This window comes from Cucurbita maxima, unplaced genomic scaffold (genome assembly GCF_002738345.1).
Source record: "Cucurbita maxima cultivar Rimu unplaced genomic scaffold, Cmax_1.0 Cma_Scf00002, whole genome shotgun sequence".
NCBI classification, from domain to species: Eukaryota; Viridiplantae; Streptophyta; class Magnoliopsida; order Cucurbitales; family Cucurbitaceae; genus Cucurbita; species Cucurbita maxima.
The window spans coordinates 4,173,793-4,192,331 of NW_019272018.1; the positions used below are offsets into that span (position 1 = coordinate 4,173,793).

The following is an 18,539-nucleotide window of genomic DNA, read 5'->3' on the forward strand; positions in this document are numbered from 1 at the left end:
AAAATAACTTTATTCAGATCATAGCGTACATTAATTAAGTTGACAAAATCTAGTACTATAGTCAGGCTCATATCGACACATATTTAATTCCCACATCATTGCCAAACATGTGCTTTAATTTTTCATCCATTTTTCACTCCCCTAACTTTTATTCATCATTTTCAAATTTATTTCATTCAATTCTTATACTTTTAAACGTGGGAGTAAGATATTTGTTGAAAGCATAGAATAATATATTTCTTAAAAACTTGAATGATCGCCTTTATTGTGTCCATTTATTTAAATCATAAAAGATTAGGTGTGGAGTTTAAATTGTTGTTGAAATTATTGATGATAAATTAATGACATAACTATAATGTTTCATTTTAATGCATCTAATGTCATTCATCTGTCCCATTGAATAATCATTCATTTCATTTGGCTTTCATCATGTTTTTTTTTTTTTTTTTAATTTATTTATTATTATGATTATTAGGTCAAAATCATGAATTCGAAAATTGAGTCGATGTACTAAAATTGTACGTGTTTTATTTATTTATTTATTTATAGCATTAACCTATAGAACATAGGAAGGTACATACCTTGTTTTCCACTAGCACCAATGTCAAAATAGGGGATAGTGATGTAGACAAATTCCTAAATTTGTGTAAATATATCGATCAAAATGTTTCTAATATATTTTAAAAGAAATTTAAACGTCTAGGACTAACAACGGTTGAGTAATTGCTTTATATAAATAGATGATGCACGATTATTTAGGTATTAAAAATGTTAGGGGGAAAATATGATAAGAAAACTAACAATTCGATAACTCGAATGAATAGTTTGATTGATTTAATGACGCATAAAAATACATAGTCATTAATTAGAGCATAATTTGAAAGGCGAAAGTATGAAAAATGAGAGAAACATACAAACATTTATTTCATAATTGTGTAAGGATATTAATGTGGATAGTGATTGAAGCTTCAATACTAGCCCATTACCTCATGGATTCAACCCTATGATCCATTTAATATGTGGACCCATCTATCTTTTATTTTCCCCCCTCTTTTCATTTTCTAGTTAAATAAATATTGTATTTTTTAATCCAATTTCTTGATTATTTTATCTCCATCACATGGAAATCCATGCGTTCTAAAATTAACTTGATCGTAGCAATCTGTTAGAATGTTAAACAAGAATAAGAATACTTTGGAAATATACTTGTTTTCTACCTAAAAATGTGTGTATAAAGTTAGAAAGAAGTATAATGTTAATCTAAATATAGTAAAAAATTATTGTCTTCTGAAATAGAAGAAAAGGATACAGAAGTCAGAAGGGACAGTCAATACACGATTCAGTTATTACAACCAGAAAGCAACAGGGTTATTGTGGAATGAGTACAAATAGCTGCCAAAGGTTTTAACTTTATGAGTTTTTTTTTATTTATTTATGGATCATGCATGTCTGTGAAGTAAAAAAGCAAACAGATATGGTAGCTCAACAGCCAATTGTGCATTTATTTACCACAAAATGGTCCTTCGAGACTACGAATTTGGATCAGAATCATTGAAAACATAGTAAAAATGAGTTCTGATTGGACTTGAAATTCACCTTATCCAATAATGGTGGATATGGGACTGGGAAACTTAATCCTGGTAGGCTGGCAAATTTCCATCCTTTAATGAAATAGGGACACTTCAAATCTGTCAAAATTTATTATGGTTATTGGAGTTATGAGAAAAGAAGGACCCAGAAGGAAGAACCTCATCAGGCCATCATTATAACCATATGCTCTCATTCAGAACACCTAATTTTGCAATCCCCACCATTTTTTTTTTTTTTTTTTCCCATTTTGAAGCAAAGATCACTAAATTCACAGGGACCCACAATAGCTAATATTTTGATTCTATTTTATTCTTGGTACCTGTGTGATCATCTGAAGTTTCATGAGAGTAGTAGAGCCTGTAGAAGATCTCAAATATCTGATAATCAGGGTCCCTTTGTTTGTTGACAGCAACCCACCAAGTTCATTAACATCATCGCCCATTCCACATTGCCCCTGTTCTTCATAGGAAGCTTCGTGTTGTGGTGCCATATTAAAGATCATATATGCCTGAGTATCTGATTCCGATCTCAGAGATACGGTTCTTGAATGTGGGTCTCTCTTCAATTGGTCTGGATGGACCCAGTGAGTGAAAACATTTATTGCTTTGGATGGATGTGGTTGATGATGACCCAAAGAACGAGTAATAACTTCCATTGTGGTCCTGGAAAATGGCTTCCATGATTTGAAACCCGAAGACTCACAGCCAGATGCAGAGGTTGCTGAAAGGAAATCAGAATTTCTACTGCAATATTGACAAATAATCATAGTTTTGTTTTACCAGTCTGCTATCTACAAGAGCACTGCCACAGTTGCAATCCATTTTCAAGGTCCTTGACATGATCCCACCGAGGTTTAAGCAGATTTTTTCCAAAGAGAAGCTGCAAAGGAGTCATTTTGTTCTGTGCAGTTATTTTAGAGTTTCATGGATTTCCTTCATAACTTCAATGGAGCACTTACAACATCTTTATTTGAAACACTATGTTATACCAGAATGAATGAAGGGTAATGTCATACTTCAAGGGCTTGGCATGCCAAAGGGAGTGCTTATGTACTTTCCTGACTCGGAGTTGCATCTCGAGATATCTCTCATTTAGTATTGAAAGAAGGCAGTATGTCGTTGTAAGTAGAGAATATCCTCTTCTGTCAACAATCACTGAAAATGCTTCCCAATTCAACACCTCTAAAAATGGTGGTACGAAATTGTCTGATATGATCACAGGTACACACTCATAAAACATGGCTTCCACAACCCGTGGACTATTGAGCTCGTAACCCTTTGGGCAGATGCAGTATTTGCTGCTCTTCATACACTGAATGTAACTCATTTTGCTTGCAATACCATGAGTCATTGGACCAAAGATCTTCATATCAGGGTTAAGACATAACCATGCATATTCCCAGCATAAAAGGGCATGAACATGTCTTTGTGAAGCAGGTTTTACTCCAAGATCTCTAAGAAGATTTCTCGCTAGATAAGTTTCTGGAAGAGACATATCTCATCCAGTTTTAAAGGCAACTGTTACATCAGTATTGCAAAGTGCTTTTAAGCAGCGCTCAATCATGGCATGCAACAAGAAAATGATCTGCTCCACCAGTTCTATTCCAGTATGGATATTTGGCTGCAATATTTTCCGAGTATTCCTTCAAAAAAATTGACGTAATTTGTCCTGTTATGAAAATTACGCACATATAGGACTTGGCAGAATAAATTTCCTGATCACGTAAAGAGGAACTCATTGGTCTCCACGCAAAGCAAGAACAATCTTAAAACCCAGCATAATATAAGATCATCAGACGAACAATTCAAAACTAACACAAACATACTGTTCATCTCTTCTAGTGAAGTTATGGACTTTGATGGCATTTCACTCTTCATCTTCTTCCGTTGAGTTGTGCTTTTAGAATCGGTTTCTGAGACTGATGAGCTTATATTTGATATCAAGTTCTCTGAATGAACTGTGTTAACAGGTGAAGCTGGGATCCGTAGCATGGCGGTTGAAGAATTGAAAGTCATATCTATATCCTCAGGCTTTCGCAATGATAAGTTTTTAAATTCTTCTAACTCACCAAAATCCAATCCATTGCACCAAAATCTTCTAACTCGTTCCCTTAAGTGACGGTATCATTTGGTTTCACAAACTGCTCTAAGTGGAACTCAAAACTTGGTATGGAATATGAAACTGATTAGTCATCGAACTCATTTACAAGATGGAACCATTTGCAAATATATCCCTCAAGAATTCCACCATATGATTAGAGAGATTCAAGCTAAGCTTCATCTCTATCAGGAGGGTGTACGATGTTATGGAAGCTTGGCATATTTACACTACAACCTTTTGCTTCCCCTTCACAGTCTTCTTATTCATTATACATTTGCGGCTTTCCGACACCAGAATCTGATGCTACCTAAATCAATTGGTTTTCATCTGAAAAACTCGAGTATACCATACTGAGTGAAGGATCATATGAAATAAATCATACTTCACCGGAATTTTGTTCCAAATGAAATGCTTTTGAACTATTTTCAGTCTTGCATGCATGACAAGGTAGTCCTTCTCAGGAATTGAGAGCAGAATATTTCTCAAATTAGAGATCTCTTTCTCTTGAACAAATACTGAGAATGATTCCCAGTTTAATACCTCAAAGAAAGGAGGCACGTAATTATCTGATAGGAAAACTGGAACACATGCGTTTAGAATGGCCTCAACCACTCGAGGAGTATGAACTTCATATCCTCTCGCACATATGCAGTATTTACTATTTTTCATGTGCTCCCTATAGATTCTTTTCCCTTCAGCATTGCGTGGCATTGGGCCAAAAATTTTCATGTCAGGTTCTTTATTTTCCCAGTAATGAAGCAGTATTGGTCGGAGATAACCGTGCATACCCCCAGCAAAGAAGGCTAATGTAGTCCTGTCTGAAGGAGGTTTTGCTCCAGTAGTTATATCAGGGTCCTTTGTCAAATGTATATTTGTAACTGGTACGCTAGTGTCCTTCCCAATTTGAAAGCCTCTAGCAGCGTTTGCATTGCAGAGAGCTCTGATGCAGTTCTTCATATACTTCCTTGTGAGTTTGGAAGCCTGAAATTGAATGTATTGAAAATAAATGATAACTAGACTACTAGGAAACAGACTCCAACAATATATTTAAAATGACAACAAATTGTAACTAAACTATTTATGCTCAAGTCAGGGTTTCGGACACACGGAACACTGTCCACAGAATACAAAGCAAACAAGCCTCAGCTACTTCAAAGGATAACATGAGAAGAGTTTCCAAGACAAGCAACGAAATACTCGAACAAGACATTGTCGATAGATCTAAATTCTGTATAGAATACATACCCAGTCGTGACAAGCAACAAGAAAATGATCAGCACCTCCAGTTCTGTTCCAGAATTGGTGGTTTCTCCTAATTAAGTTGACATAGTTCCCTAGACGTTCCTCTAGGATCTTTCGACCTTGGGAATTTTGTTCAGAAAGTGCACTCCTTAGTAACTGCGAACTGAAAGGTAAATAGAACAAGTGAGCCTTCTTGGGATTCTTTGCAACAAAATTTTTATTCTCTTTCATCAATTTCATAAACCATCCTTCTGAGGCATATATCCCTCTCATCCGAGGTTGATGGAAAATAGGCTTTTCTCCTTCCTTGTAGATATAAACTTTAAGCGTTTTTTCCATCAAGTCATAACTCCTGCAAAGGGAACACGCAATATACGCTTCATCCTGGTTAATGTTGGTACTGGTCACAGTATCCAAATTTTCACAATAAGCTAATTGACATTGAAGACACAGGATCAACGAAGATGATAGCTGATGGGATAGACTATATGCCAGGCCACTGCTACATGTCTAGGCAGTATGAACCAAACAATGTTTAGAAAATATTACCTCTTGAACATAGAAACATTTCTGAAAACAGAAATAATTCCTGGGCTGTTCACAACAGCAGTGGCTTTCTCGATCTCCAGTCTCGCATGTAGAAGTTCACGATCACGTGAAGAAGACAAACGACACTGTGGCTTCTACTACCAAGTAAAATCAGCAGTGCAAGTGTTAGAGTTGAGTTTTTGTCAATGATCTAATTGGAACCTTAAGTTGAAATCCATACCTTCGAACAAGGAGAAGTATGACTTAGAGACAACAACGCGTTCATTTGAGATATTGATATTGGTGGCATCTCAGGACTCTCCAAAGTCGATATGTCATACCGTGCAAGTCCATCCAAGGTAACGGAGACATTCTTCCCTTGCTCAGACCTTGTATCATTTGTAACTATTTCCTCAGTTCTACCGAAACGGTCTTCTGGAATGGAAGATGTATTTTGAGCAGAAGACAAGTCAGATTTTCTAGGATCTACAATTAACTCTTGAGGTTGATTTGAGACAAAAGAAATATGGTTTCTCATTTTACTCATATTTAGATTGCTGCTGTCTTCACCTTCAACAACTCTCTTGTAACTGTTGTCTAAAATTTTTTCCTTCATGGGGGGATTAGAACCAAACTCTACCGTCCCACTCCCAATGTCATTATCAACAGTAAAATTTCCATCTGGCATTGCCAAAGTCTCTTCAAATGGTGTACCATTCTCATATGGCATGCTCTTAGCAGCATCCAACGTCAAACCAAATCCTCTTTCTCCCTTCTTTTCAGTAATGTACTCAGTTCTTTCCTTCCTATTTTTCACATGAGTGACAGTATACAGGAAATGAACTTCTGAATGATTTAAACTAGTGATATTTTGAAGACTCATAATGTCTGAGCTCTTAACATCAAGTGGTAGGAAAGATTTTTTCGCATAAGGATAAACGTAGCACTGTGAAACAATGAGAACTGAAATTATGATGGCTATCATAATCAGCAGCCTCCGGATTTTGATACCATGAAACAAGTTTGTACATTTATGAATAGCCATATAAGAAACCGTGGGAAGCAACCAATATCTATAAAATATTCCAATAACTTGAAGAAGCTCGGGATCACATTGGACTCCCAATTTTAAAAAACCACATGAACTTGGAGCAGTCGCATACGACCATCATGCACCTTGCAGCAACTGGATACTAATGCGTGAGAAAGGAAAACCCACAGTTATCAAACAAGTCTGAATTAGCTTATGAACTACGGTTGACAATAGACAGCTAAATCATGACGAAAAATTATGAGCTAATTCAGTCGCTACCAGCAATTAGCACCAATTTTGAGAAGACATTTCTCAGAAACCTTATCGATCGCAGGGGAATGAGATGAAAATCACAAACATTCAAAATTGCAGCTAGAACATCAAACGGACAGAGAATTCGAAATTCAATGTTACTCCGACCAAAATAGAAGAGAACAACTGTTTGCGAAATCAAAAAGAAAGTTGGATGTTCAGCTAAGCTCGAGCTTTCTTTACCTCTGAAGCACTAGCCTCTTCAATCCTATAAGCTATGTAAGCAGCATTTCAACTTTCAAGCTTCGTCGGTACCGTCCGTACAACGGTGATCATCTTCATCGCTTGTTTTGGAAGTGATTCAGACATCTGAGAACTGTGTCGTCGAGTCCGCCAAATTTGATGGGAGGCTAAATTATTTATATCCTTATATCATTATCTAAATCTTTTTATTTTATTAAAATGAAATCTTTCATTTAAATATCTGCATGCCAGGTTATTTCAGAAATCATTAGCTAAAGCTTCTTTAATTGACGTGACAAGTACATTATTTATGAACCATTTCTTTTTCCTTCTCCCGAAAGATTTAGTAAGATTAATATTATAAAAATAATTGCAATTAAAACATTTATAAACACTAATTACTAGTCATTTATGCATTATTTAAATTTAAATCTTATATTTCAAAATTATCTCAAAATTTATATACAATAAACAATTTCGTCTTTAGAACGGTAAACATTACCTAAAAATTATGGTACATATATGACGATCATAATAAGAATGAGAGATTAAACCATCTACCTTTAAAATGGTAAAGAATATCTAAAAATTATCTCAAAATATATAACTATCATAAGAATAAGAGATTAAACAATTCACATTTAGAACGGTAAATAGTTCTTAAAAATTATCTCAAAATTTATATACCACATATGACGATCATAAGAATGACAGATTAAACAATCCACACCCCAACCTAACTCTAATCCATATGTATATAAACATGGTAGAAAAATCTCAAGTAACCAAAACTAATTTCCTTCCCTCATTCAAGACTTGTACAAACTACATTAGGAACATGGATGAGGCCTGCCCTTGTAATAATTGAGTGTCTTGTTAAATCCAGAATCAAACTTTGTCTATGTCAGTTGGTTTTGATCTCAAACACTCTCGTGTACCAAATTGAATGAAGGATCATGTGAAATGCATCATACTTTGCAGGCTTTTCATGCCATAGGAAGTGTTGTTGCACCATTTTCACTCTTGAATGCATTGCAAGGTAGTTCTCCTCTGGGATTGAGAGGAGAATGTCTCTCAAATTCGGTATATCTCTCTCTTTAACAAACACCGAGAATGATTCCCAATTCAATACCTCGAAGAAGGGAGGGACATAATTATCCGATATAATCACGGGGATGCACTCGTTGAGAATTGCTTCGATCACCCGAGGCGTATGAACTTGATAGCCTCGAGCACATATGCAATACTTGCTGCTCTTCATTTGCTTCATGTAGGCACTTTTCCCTTCAATACTATTTGGCATTGGGCCAACAATCATCATGTCAGGTTCTTTGTTTTCCCAGTAGTGTAGAAGAATAGGCCGGAGATAACCGTGCATGCTCCCAGCAAAGAATGCCAACGTGGTCCTTTCGGAAGGAGGTTTCCCACCGATATCATCTATGGGGTTGTCGATTGAATGTACAAAAGTTACTGGCAAACTGGTGTCTTTTCCAATTTCGAAGTCTGCTGCAGCATTTGCATTGCAGAGTGCTCGGATGCAGTTCTTCACCAAACGCTTTGTGAGCTTGGGAGCCTGAAATTGATCTATATCAGTCAATAATTACAATGCATCAGGAAACCACACTTCCATTGAATGCAATGAAAGAACATGAAAGGGCTACAACTCTAACAACCAAAAGGGACTCCAATCCAAAAAAACAAGATGAAACTCGTAATTATAAAAAGATTTAGTGACCAAAGCCCTTAAAGAGCGCTAAACCTAACCAGTTTCCAAATAATCTCAATTGATCTATTATTCCTCTCAATCCAAATGCAAAGAACATTAAGTTTCAGGTTGTTACAAAACAATTAGCAAGAAAACTCATTTTCATCTAGCGTATCTGATTCACATAAGCATTACTGTCAAATAATGAACTGAAGCTAAATTGATATGATTAGCGAGATTGAAGAATGTCTACCCAATCATGACAAGCAACAAGAAAATGGTCTGATCCTCCATTTCTTTTCCAAAAAGGATACTTCTTCCCAATTAAGTCAATGTACTTCCTGAGAAGTTTTTGTAGATCCCTCTTGTTGCGGAATTTATTTCCCAATGCGACCCTTAGGAACTGTGAACTGAAGGGCAAATAAAATAAATGAGCTTTCTCAGGGTCCTTCACAGTAAACTTTTTGTTTTCTTCCAATAATTTCATAAACCATCCTTCTGAGGCATATATTCCAGTCAATATAGGCTGATGGAAAATGGGTTTTTCTCCTTCCTCGTATATATAGACTTTAAGCATTTTTTCCATCAACTCGTAACTCCTGCAAAGATGACAAACCACAAGCTTTGCCTTAGTAAAGGTTGATTGATGTTTCGCTAAGGTAAAAGAGAATGAGCAAAAATAATCCTGCAAAAGATGCTCTGTCCCTCTCATAAAACAAGTCAACCCAGATAATGTAAAGCTTGGTAACTGGAAATGGTTTAAACCTTTTGAGACTGATACAGGACTGAGATTTAAGAAGAAATGTTCAGAACAAAATTTTTAGCCTTTGTCTTTCAACTGTAGACTATATAACCTTACAAAAATGTTAACCTTTTGCTTTCATTTCCCCATAAAGAAAAAATATGCTTGGGAGTATTATTCACCATTTAAAGTTCAGGAAACTAAGCTCAATGTAAGTGGCATTGGGCAGAATCAAGAGTGCTTAACCACAGCATTGTCTCCAAAGAACATTGGAAGATGCAAGAAAAATGAAAAACACCAAATGTTTTAAGGTATTGGATTACCTTGTAAAAATGGAAATGTTCCTGAAAATAGAGCCATTAATTCCTGGAGTGCTCCTTAACACAGAAGAATTTTCAATCTCCCGTCTTGCATAGTGTAGTTCACGGTCACGTCGGGATGTCTGTGGACATTGCCGCCTCTGCTACCAAGTGTCATTACGAGTGAAAATTTTAGAACTCTAGATGGTTACAGTTACCCAAATCTGGAACCTCGAAATGTAATCCATACCTTCAAACAAGAAGACTTGTGAGCCCTTGATAGCTTTGAATACATTTGAGATATGGATATAAATGGCCCACTCAATGTTGATATGTCTGGCCCCCCCTTTCTGTCATTCAAGACAACTGAATCTTTCTTCCCTGGCACAATTCCATCATCGTTTTCTAATTCTTCCATACTGCTTCTGGCATCCTCTTCTTGGCCAGCAGATGCATCTGGAGTCGCTGAAATGTTAGAATATGTATGATCAACCTTTTTAATGCTATTGTTCATAGTTCCATGGGATTGTTTTGAAACAACTATGCTTTGATTTCCAATTTCACTCACACCTGGACTGCTAGTGGCTTTACCTTCATCGGCTGTCATGTTACTATCTTCTAAAACATCTCCCTTCATCAGGGGGCTGTAACTTAATTCTGCATTCGTTTCCCTTATAACAGTATCCTCTGTCAGATTACTCTTTTCCTCCTCATCAAAGGACTCTTTCTTCAAGAATTCTGATGTCAAATCACCAACTTCTTTTCTTACCTTTTTGTTAGTATCATAATCAACAGTTTCCTTTGTATCCAAGTTGTTAATACCCGTATCAACTGTATCAAATCTACAAAGTCCTAAATTGTTCATATGACAGACATTCTGAACCATCATATGAGTTGAGGCCTTATCGTTTAAACTTTTTGTGTACTGAAACACAGAATATTGGAAAGAAAAGAGAGTAATAAGTATCATAATTATGATAATGAGAAGCCGCCGGATCTCCATATCGCCAAAAATCCAACCAATTACCTCGTCAGTATTCCAAATCGCACAATTGATAGACGAATATCTCCATTAAACAAAGGTAGTCACAATAAAAATCAATACACGATAGACGGAATAAAAAATCTGTTTCTGTAGACTGTAGCACCATACCGAACAAATCAACTTACGCGTGCAAAATATACCAATTCCTCTCTTCCCAGATACAAATTAGATATACCATACTAGTTCTGAATCCCCATTGATTATGAACTAATGATTAATAATTATACCTCGTTTCTTAAAATCGAAATCTCCATCAGATCATTGCAATCAGGAAAGGAAAATTATAAGAATCTGTAAAGTGCTTTTACCAGGGAAATGGTAGGTCCCAACTCTATTTGAAGGAGAATCTAGATTCTAGATGACGACAAGTGAAAAAACGAAGTTCACCCAGAAAGGCAAGAAGGGATATTGAATGAGGACCAGCTTACGAGTTCGTTAATGTTGGGACGTGGATTGGCCCGCCGTTTCAGAGAGAATGAAGCGGCAATCATTGGAAGGTTATCACAGAGCCATCTGTGGGGCTGAGCTCAAATCCATTGGTGCATGAATCAATTTTTTCCAGTCGCAAATCCTGAATCTCATCCGGTACATCAAGGAGATTCGAATCTTTGATGAAAAAGGCAATTTTGCCCATTTCTAACCAGAAACAGAGAAGTCGTCTCTGAATCCGAACTTCTACGTTCCAAGCGTCTCGTCAAAAGCTAAAAAGGGGTGGAACAACAATTTTGCTTTTTTAATATTGATTTTATTAAATTTAAATAAATAATGATTTTGATATAATTAAATTGTAAATTTATTTCTAAATCCAGTTAGTTTTTAAGTTTTAAAAATTATTTAATATATCCATAAATCTTAAATTTGTGTTCATAAACTTTATAAAATAACTATGAGTTTAGTTTCCATTTTTTTTTAAGTTGGCATTTATTTAATCTCTAAAATATTTTTAAAATATTTAATAGAGTTACTAAAATTTAAAAATTAATTATAAATCTAGTATTCAAAATTTTAATTTTGTATTTATTTAATCTTTAAATTCAAGAAAATAATAAATAAAAAAATCTCTCTCTTTAGATCTTAAACTATTAAACTATATATATATATATATATATATATATATATATATATATATATATATATATATATATATATAATTGATTTTAGGGCCATAAAAATATATATTTGATTCTTAAATTTTTAATTTTGTATTAACTAATTTCTTAAATTTTTTATTTTATATTTATTAGGTCATTAGCATTGGGAAAAGGGAGTTATTTAGGAAGATCCTAAAGTTTGGTTTTAATTGGGTTAAGAGTTAGTTGAATAATATTGGCTGGATCATATTAATATGCATCGGAAATTTATAAACACAAAATAGCAATTTACCATAAAAAAAGCATTTTGTATACTAAATTACAGCCATTTCTTTGATTGTTCCTACACATGTTGAGTGTTGTGCGCCGAAAGCGGAACAAAGGTACTCACAACACCAATGAACGATTTTACACAAAGAGGCACTAAGATATTTACGTGGTTCGGAGAGAAGTTCCCCTACATCCACGAACCAATCACTAATAAACCAAAGCATTACAAGTGAATATCTCACTATCACACTACAAAGACTCAGAACACATGTCACTCAACAAATACAATGTGACTCCGAAAGCTCTCCCAAATTCCGATACCAAATTCTGATATCAAATCCCGATATATAACTAAACCCTGGTGTGACTAAATCTAATTCAAATAACCAAATCAAATCTAATTCAAATAACCAAATCAAATCTAATTCAAATAACCAAATCAAATATAATCCAAAAACCAAATCAAATCAAAACTTATGACAATTTACAACAATCTCCACCTTGTCATAAGATCTCCAAAACAAATCAAAACTTAATGACAATTTACAACAATCTCCACCTTGTCATAAGATCTCCAAGTTGATAACTGAGTTGGTTGCTACCACCTCAAGCCTCAATACGTAAGTTGGGAACTCCATCAATTATAGAGAAAGCATATGCTATCGTATCATCAAACCTTGCAGGTTTTCGAATTACCCTTCGTGGTCTATTCTTGGCGATAGACTCAGGTTCCTCCACTCTTTCATTTACAAGGCTTTGCTCCTCCAGACTTTGCTCTTTCTGTTCTAAGACATCAAAGTTATTATTTACCTGGTCAATAGGTTCTTCAGTAGGAGCAACCACATCAGGAGAGAACACCACCTTCTCCACCTGCTTCAATGCCTCGTCATTATTTTCAATTTTCTGCAAAAACATTCCAGACTCATCGAATGTCACATCTCGACTATTAACAATCTTACTTGTTTCTGGACACCATAACCTATAGCCCTTCACACCTTTGCTAAAGCCCATAAACTTGGCTTTTTTTGCTCTAGGATCCAGCTTTGAGTCTGTCACATGATAATAAGCAGGACACCCAAACACATGTAATTTATCATAATCACTAACAGGACTACCTGACCATACCTCAAGCGGAGTTCTCCCACCGTTTCCAGAAACAGGTAAACGATTCACCAAGTGAACTGCATAACTGAGAGCCTCAGCCCAAAATGCCTTACTCAATCCTGCTTGAGACAATATGCATCGAACCTTCTCTATTAATGTCTGGTTCATTCTCTCAGCAACTCCATTTTGTTGTGGCTTACCAGGAACAGTGAAGTGTCGAACGATCCCTTCATCTCGGCATACTTTAAGGAATGGATCATAAGTATATTCTCCCCCGTTGTCTGACCTCAGCCTTTTGATTTTCTTGTCCGTCTGATTCTCTACCATTTTCTTCCACTCTAGGAAGATTTGGAGAACCTCGTTTTTGTGCCTCATGGGATACATCCAAACTCTCTTCGAGTAGTCATCAATAAAGGTGACGAACCACCTCTTTCCTCCCAATGAGACATTCTTTGTGGGACCCCATACATTAGTGTGAACATAATCCAAAATGCCCTTTGTTTGGTGTATAGCTGTACCAAACTTCACATTTTTTTGTTTGCCAAATATACAATGTTCAGAAATCAATTCTTCCAGTTGTGGCACCCTTAAGAACTCCTTGGTTCACCAGTGTCTGAAGCGCCTTCTCACCAGCATGCCCGAGTCGCATGTGCCATAATTTCGATATGTCTTGTTCTTTCGAACTTGCCACAGCAGCATGCCCAATTATTGTGGTTCCGTTGAGGTAGTATATGCTACCTCTTCTAGTTCCTGTAATTGCCACCAAAGCTCTGTTGGATCGGTATGGCAACCCTAGAGGGGGGGTGAATAGGGTTTTAACGATAAAAGTGTTTAAACTTGATTAATTTTTCTAATGATAAAACTTTTTACAAATAAGTAGAAGATGATAATTACTAAAGCAAAATAATTCAAGTCAAAACAATAATCAAGTAGAACATGCAATAAACATAATAATAATCTTGAAATTAAATAGGAAAGAGTTAGAGAAAATGACACCGTAGTTTTATAGTGGTTCGGTCAAACTCGACCTACTCCACTCCCCAAGCGCCTCTTGGGAATTTGAATAAAGAACTTTTCCGACTCTTTCCACGGATCAGAGCCAAACCGGTACACCGCTCTTTTTACGAGTTCAAGAGCAAACTCAATCCTTTCAACGACGCAGGATCAAACCGATACAAGTATTTGAGTTTGATAATAACACACCACAACTCTCTCAAAGAGTAGATTTACAATTTGGGATACTGACAACTATTTCCTCACAATATAATAATAATCCCTCTCAAGAATAAGATGAAAAGAAATAAACTTGTAAGCTTGGAGAGAGCAATAAACAATGGAGACTTTGAACAAATGAGGATTGAAGAATGTATGTAAGTTGTATCTTTTAAAAATGTGGGGAAGATGAGTTTATATAGAGGAGAAAAGTGGCAAAATGTAGGATTGAATATTGACCATTGGATTGTGTTAGGAATAATGGAAGGTGGAGATTAAAAGTAATTAAGTAAGAAAATTTTCTAAATTCATTTATTTCAAAATTTTAATATAATAGTAATATAATATAATAATAATAAAAAGTTATGTGAGTAACGGTAAAATGTAATTCAAAATTTATTATAAATATAATAATATAATAATAATAAAAATGATGTGAGTAACTACCAAAATTTTAAAATATAATAATATAATAATATAATATAGTAATAATAAAATTCGATGTGAGTAACGGTTATATTCAAATTTATATTTGTAAAAATAATTTTATTTAGAAATGTAATAATAAGAAAAACTCCACCATGTGTTACTCTTCCAATATTATAAATGTCATACTTTGATATATTTTGATTTGTCCATCATTTTGATTTTGTTGCCACATCATCACGTCGGGTATGTTGTCTCGACTCTAATTTCTTCGTTTTAGCTCTGATTTGAGTAATTGAAAAGTTGTTGTAATCGTTATTCCCGACCTTATACTGTGGACAGTTCAAAAAACTGAAAATAGTTAATAATTAAAAGTAGGTTTGTTATCATCAAAACATCAATAATTAATTCATTGAAATTAATTAATGTGAGATCAAGGGCCAATAAGCCAACAATATCCCCCTTTTTGATGATGACAAATCATTTAAAGAAAAATTCATAAAAACCAATAATACAACATCCATGTAATAATATCACTACATACTAATATATTATCATAAATTTCACTCAAGAGCATATTCTCCCTTATATTAATGCCTCAAGAAATTATGAAACACCAAGTAAATGATTCATAAATTATAAAATAACAAATTTAGAACATATTTTTCTTAATTTTCTCCCCCTTTGTAATCATCAAAATGAACAATTGAAAGAGAATGCATTTAATAATGACATAATGGCTCCCCCTAACAACATGCATTCAAAAATTATAAAATTCAAGATATATCACAACGAATAATACCAAGCTCAAGCCTATTTTTGCAAAAAATTTCTTCATTCAATGGCTTGGTGAAAATATCGGCCAGTTGATTATTAGAGTTTACAAAATCAAGAATAATATGTCCATTTTGCACATGCTCTCTAATAAAATGATGTCTAATGTCAATATGTTTAGTTCTAGAATGATGAATAGGATTTTTAGTTAAATTAATAGCACTTGTATTATCACAAAATATAGGCACACTATGAAACTTTAATCCAAAATCACAAAGAGTTTGTTTCATCCAAAGAATTTGAGCACAGCAACTAGCAACCGCAATATATTCCGCTTCGGTAGTAGATAAGGCAACCGAATTTTGCTTTTTACTAAACCAAGAAACTAAGGAACTACCAAGAAATTGACAAGTTCCACTAGTACTTTTACGATCAAGTAAGCTTCCGGCAAAATCTGCATCAGAATATCCTACCAATTTAAATTCAACATTTCTAGGATACCACAATCCTAGATCAATAGTTCCAAGCAAATATTTAAATATTCTCTTAACGGCATGTAAATGAGATTCCTTAGGACAAGATTGAAATCTAGCACAAAGACATACACTAAACATAATATCGGGTCTACTAGCGGTCAAGTAAAGTAAAGATCCAATCATACCTCGATAAGCTTTAATATCCACACTTTTACCTTTTTCATCCTTGTCAAGCTTAGTGGATGTGCTCATGGGAGTTCTTGCAATCTTACCTCCATTGAACTTGAATCTTTTGAGCAAATCTTTAGTGTATTTCTCTTGATTGATGAAGATACCATTCTTGAGTTGTTTGATTTGAAGTCCAAGAAAGAAACTGAGTTCTCCCATCATACTCATCTCAAACTCACTATGCATACATTTAGAAAATTCTTCACATAAAGAAGGATTAGTAGAACCAAATATGATATCATCCACATATATTTGCACTAATAGCATATCGTTTTCTTTAATCTTAATAAAGAGTGTAGTGTCGAGTTTGCCCATTTTAAAATCATTCCCAATAAGAAAATTACTAAGTCTATCATACCAAGCTCTTGGAGCTTGTTTTAAGCCATAAAGAGCCTTTTTCAACTTATAGACATGATGAGGAAATTCTACATTTTCAAATCCGGGAGGTTGTTCTACATAAACTTCCTCCATAATATAACCATTCAAAAATGCACTTTTCACATCCATTTGATATAATACAAAATTTTTGTAAGAAGCAAAAGCAAGTAACATTCTAATAGCTTCTAATCTAGCAACGGGTGCAAAAGTTTCTTCATAATCTATGCCTTCCTCTTGACAATAACCTTGAGCTACAAGCCTAGCTTTATTTCTAATGATATTCCCATTTTCATCCATTTTATTTCTAAAAACCCATTTGGTTCCAATAATAGAAGTATTAGATGGCCTATGGACTAATTCCCAAACTTTGTTCCTTTCAAATTGATTTAGCTCTTCTTGCATGGCTAAAATCCAAAACTCATCATTTTCGGCATCCTTAAGACTTTTTGGTTCAATTTGAGAAACAAAAGCAAGATTATTAAATAAATTAATAGAAGAGCGAGTTTTCACACCTTGTTCGAGATCACCAAGAATCAAGTCCTTGGGATGAGACAAGGCATACCTCCATTCTTTTGGCATTGATGAAGAACCTTCTTCCTTTAAGCTCATCTCTTCTTTACTCGTAACAATTTCTTTGCCGTTGTCACTAACGAGTAAATCTCCAAAATTTCTTTCTAAATCATCACTACAAATAGACTCATTAGAAATATTATTGCAAGATTCATCAAATACCACATGCATAGATTCTTCAATAACTAAAGTTCTCTTATTGAAAATTCTATAAGCTTTACTAGTAGATGAATAGCCAAGAAAAATACCAATATCCGTTTTTGAATCAAACTTTCCAAGCTTTTCTTTGTTGTTCAAAATAAAACATTTACAACCAAAAACTTTGAAATACCCAACATTTGGAATTTTGTTATGCCAGAGTTCATAAGGAGTTTTATTTAATGAAGGTCTAATTAAAACTCTATTTAAAATATAACAAGCGGTATTAACGGCTTCCGCCCAAAAATATTTAGGTAAATCATACTCATTTAACATTGATCTAGCAAATTCTTGTAAAGTACGATTTTTCCTTTCAACCACACCGTTTTGTTGAGGAGTCCTTGGAGAGGAGAAGTCATGAGAAAAACCATTATCTTCACAAAATTTTTCAAAGGCAACACTGTTAAATTCTCCCCCATGGTCACTCCTAATTTTAGTAATTAAAAACCCTTTTTCATTTTGAACTCTTTTTACAAAACTAGCAAATCTTTTCAAAACATCATTCTTATGTTTTATCATCAAAACCAAGTAAATCTTGAAAAATCATCCACTATCACAAAAGCATAATAATTTCCTCCATAACTAGCTATTTTAGAAGGGCCAAATAAGTCTATATGGAGTAGTTGAAGAGGTCTAGTAGTAGAAATCATATTTTTAGATTTGAAAGAAGACTTAGTTTGCTTACCCATTTGACAAGCGTCACAAATTTTATCTTTTTCAAATTTAAGTTGAGGGAGACCTCTCACTAATGAATTTTTTGAAATATTTGAGATCAAGTACATACTAGCATGTCCTAGTCTTCTATGCCATAGCCAAGAGTTATCAATCAAAACCGAAAGACATTTATCATTTGTAGGACAATCATTCAAATCAATAGTATACACATTATCGTCTCTATTTCCTACAAACAAAACTTTTCTATCACTAGCATTTTCAATTATGCAATTATTCTTATCAAATACAACTCTAAAACCTTTATCACATAATTGACTAATGCTAAGTAAGTCATGCTTTAAACCATCAACTAACAATA

At 34.5% G+C, this 18,539-nt stretch overlaps 3 protein-coding genes, 1 long non-coding RNA gene and 1 pseudogene across 10 annotated transcripts in view; all 5 read right to left on the reverse strand.

Annotated features, from left to right (window-relative positions):
* Positions 1 to 1,478: 1,478 nt before the first annotated feature.
* Positions 1,479 to 7,143, reverse strand: LOC111465066 (probable glycosyltransferase At3g07620). Of its 4 annotated transcripts, none has more exons than XR_002714128.1 (5): positions 5,702 to 7,143; positions 5,482 to 5,615; positions 4,936 to 5,284; positions 1,910 to 4,671; positions 1,479 to 1,688 (listed from the first exon to the last, which is right to left on the reverse strand). XR_002714128.1 is itself a non-coding variant. In XM_023109345.1 (5 exons), the coding sequence occupies exons 2-5, from the start codon at positions 6,503 to 6,505 to the stop codon at positions 4,003 to 4,005; spliced, it is 1,956 nt and encodes a 651-aa protein (XP_022965113.1). In that variant the 5' UTR covers positions 6,506 to 6,646; positions 6,989 to 7,143; the 3' UTR covers positions 1,529 to 4,002. The 4 variants fall into 4 exon arrangements, 3 of the variants coding, with proteins under 3 accessions (XP_022965113.1, XP_022965124.1, XP_022965105.1); XM_023109345.1 differs by having other exon boundaries at positions 1,529 to 4,671; positions 5,702 to 6,646; positions 6,989 to 7,143; XM_023109356.1 differs by having other exon boundaries at positions 1,529 to 4,671; positions 5,702 to 6,653; positions 6,989 to 7,143.
* LOC111497004 lies at positions 1,529 to 3,605 on the reverse strand (annotated as a pseudogene).
* Positions 7,144 to 7,770: 627 nt separating the features above from the next.
* Positions 7,771 to 11,467, reverse strand: LOC111465521 (probable glycosyltransferase At3g07620). Of its 3 annotated transcripts, XM_023109952.1 has the most exons (5): positions 10,326 to 11,467; positions 9,985 to 10,190; positions 9,759 to 9,898; positions 8,947 to 9,292; positions 7,771 to 8,561 (listed from the first exon to the last, which is right to left on the reverse strand). In XM_023109952.1, the coding sequence occupies exons 1-5, from the start codon at positions 10,735 to 10,737 to the stop codon at positions 7,893 to 7,895; spliced, it is 1,773 nt and encodes a 590-aa protein (XP_022965720.1). In that variant the 5' UTR covers positions 10,738 to 11,467; the 3' UTR covers positions 7,771 to 7,892. The 3 variants fall into 3 exon arrangements, with proteins under 3 accessions (XP_022965720.1, XP_022965711.1, XP_022965703.1); XM_023109943.1 differs by having other exon boundaries at positions 9,759 to 9,895; positions 9,985 to 11,467; XM_023109935.1 differs by having other exon boundaries at positions 9,985 to 11,467.
* A 627-nt stretch (positions 11,468 to 12,094) lies between these two features.
* Positions 12,095 to 18,539, reverse strand: part of LOC111465539 (sugar transport protein 14-like) — a 13,734-nt gene continuing 7,289 nt past the window's right edge. Inside the window, exon 5 of one of the 2 annotated variants that reach the window (XM_023109972.1) lies at positions 12,095 to 12,222. In XM_023109972.1, the coding sequence (XP_022965740.1) occupies positions 12,214 to 12,222 (9 nt within the window). In that variant the 3' untranslated portion in view covers positions 12,095 to 12,213. Of the gene's footprint in view, positions 12,229 to 18,539 lie in introns of both variants that reach the window. The other variant, XM_023109963.1, reaches the window with a different exon arrangement.
* LOC111465549 lies at positions 17,011 to 17,441 on the reverse strand. The gene is made up of 2 exons (XR_002714212.1): positions 17,251 to 17,441; positions 17,011 to 17,173 (listed from the first exon to the last, which is right to left on the reverse strand). It is a non-coding gene; the product is annotated as an uncharacterized LOC111465549 (long non-coding RNA).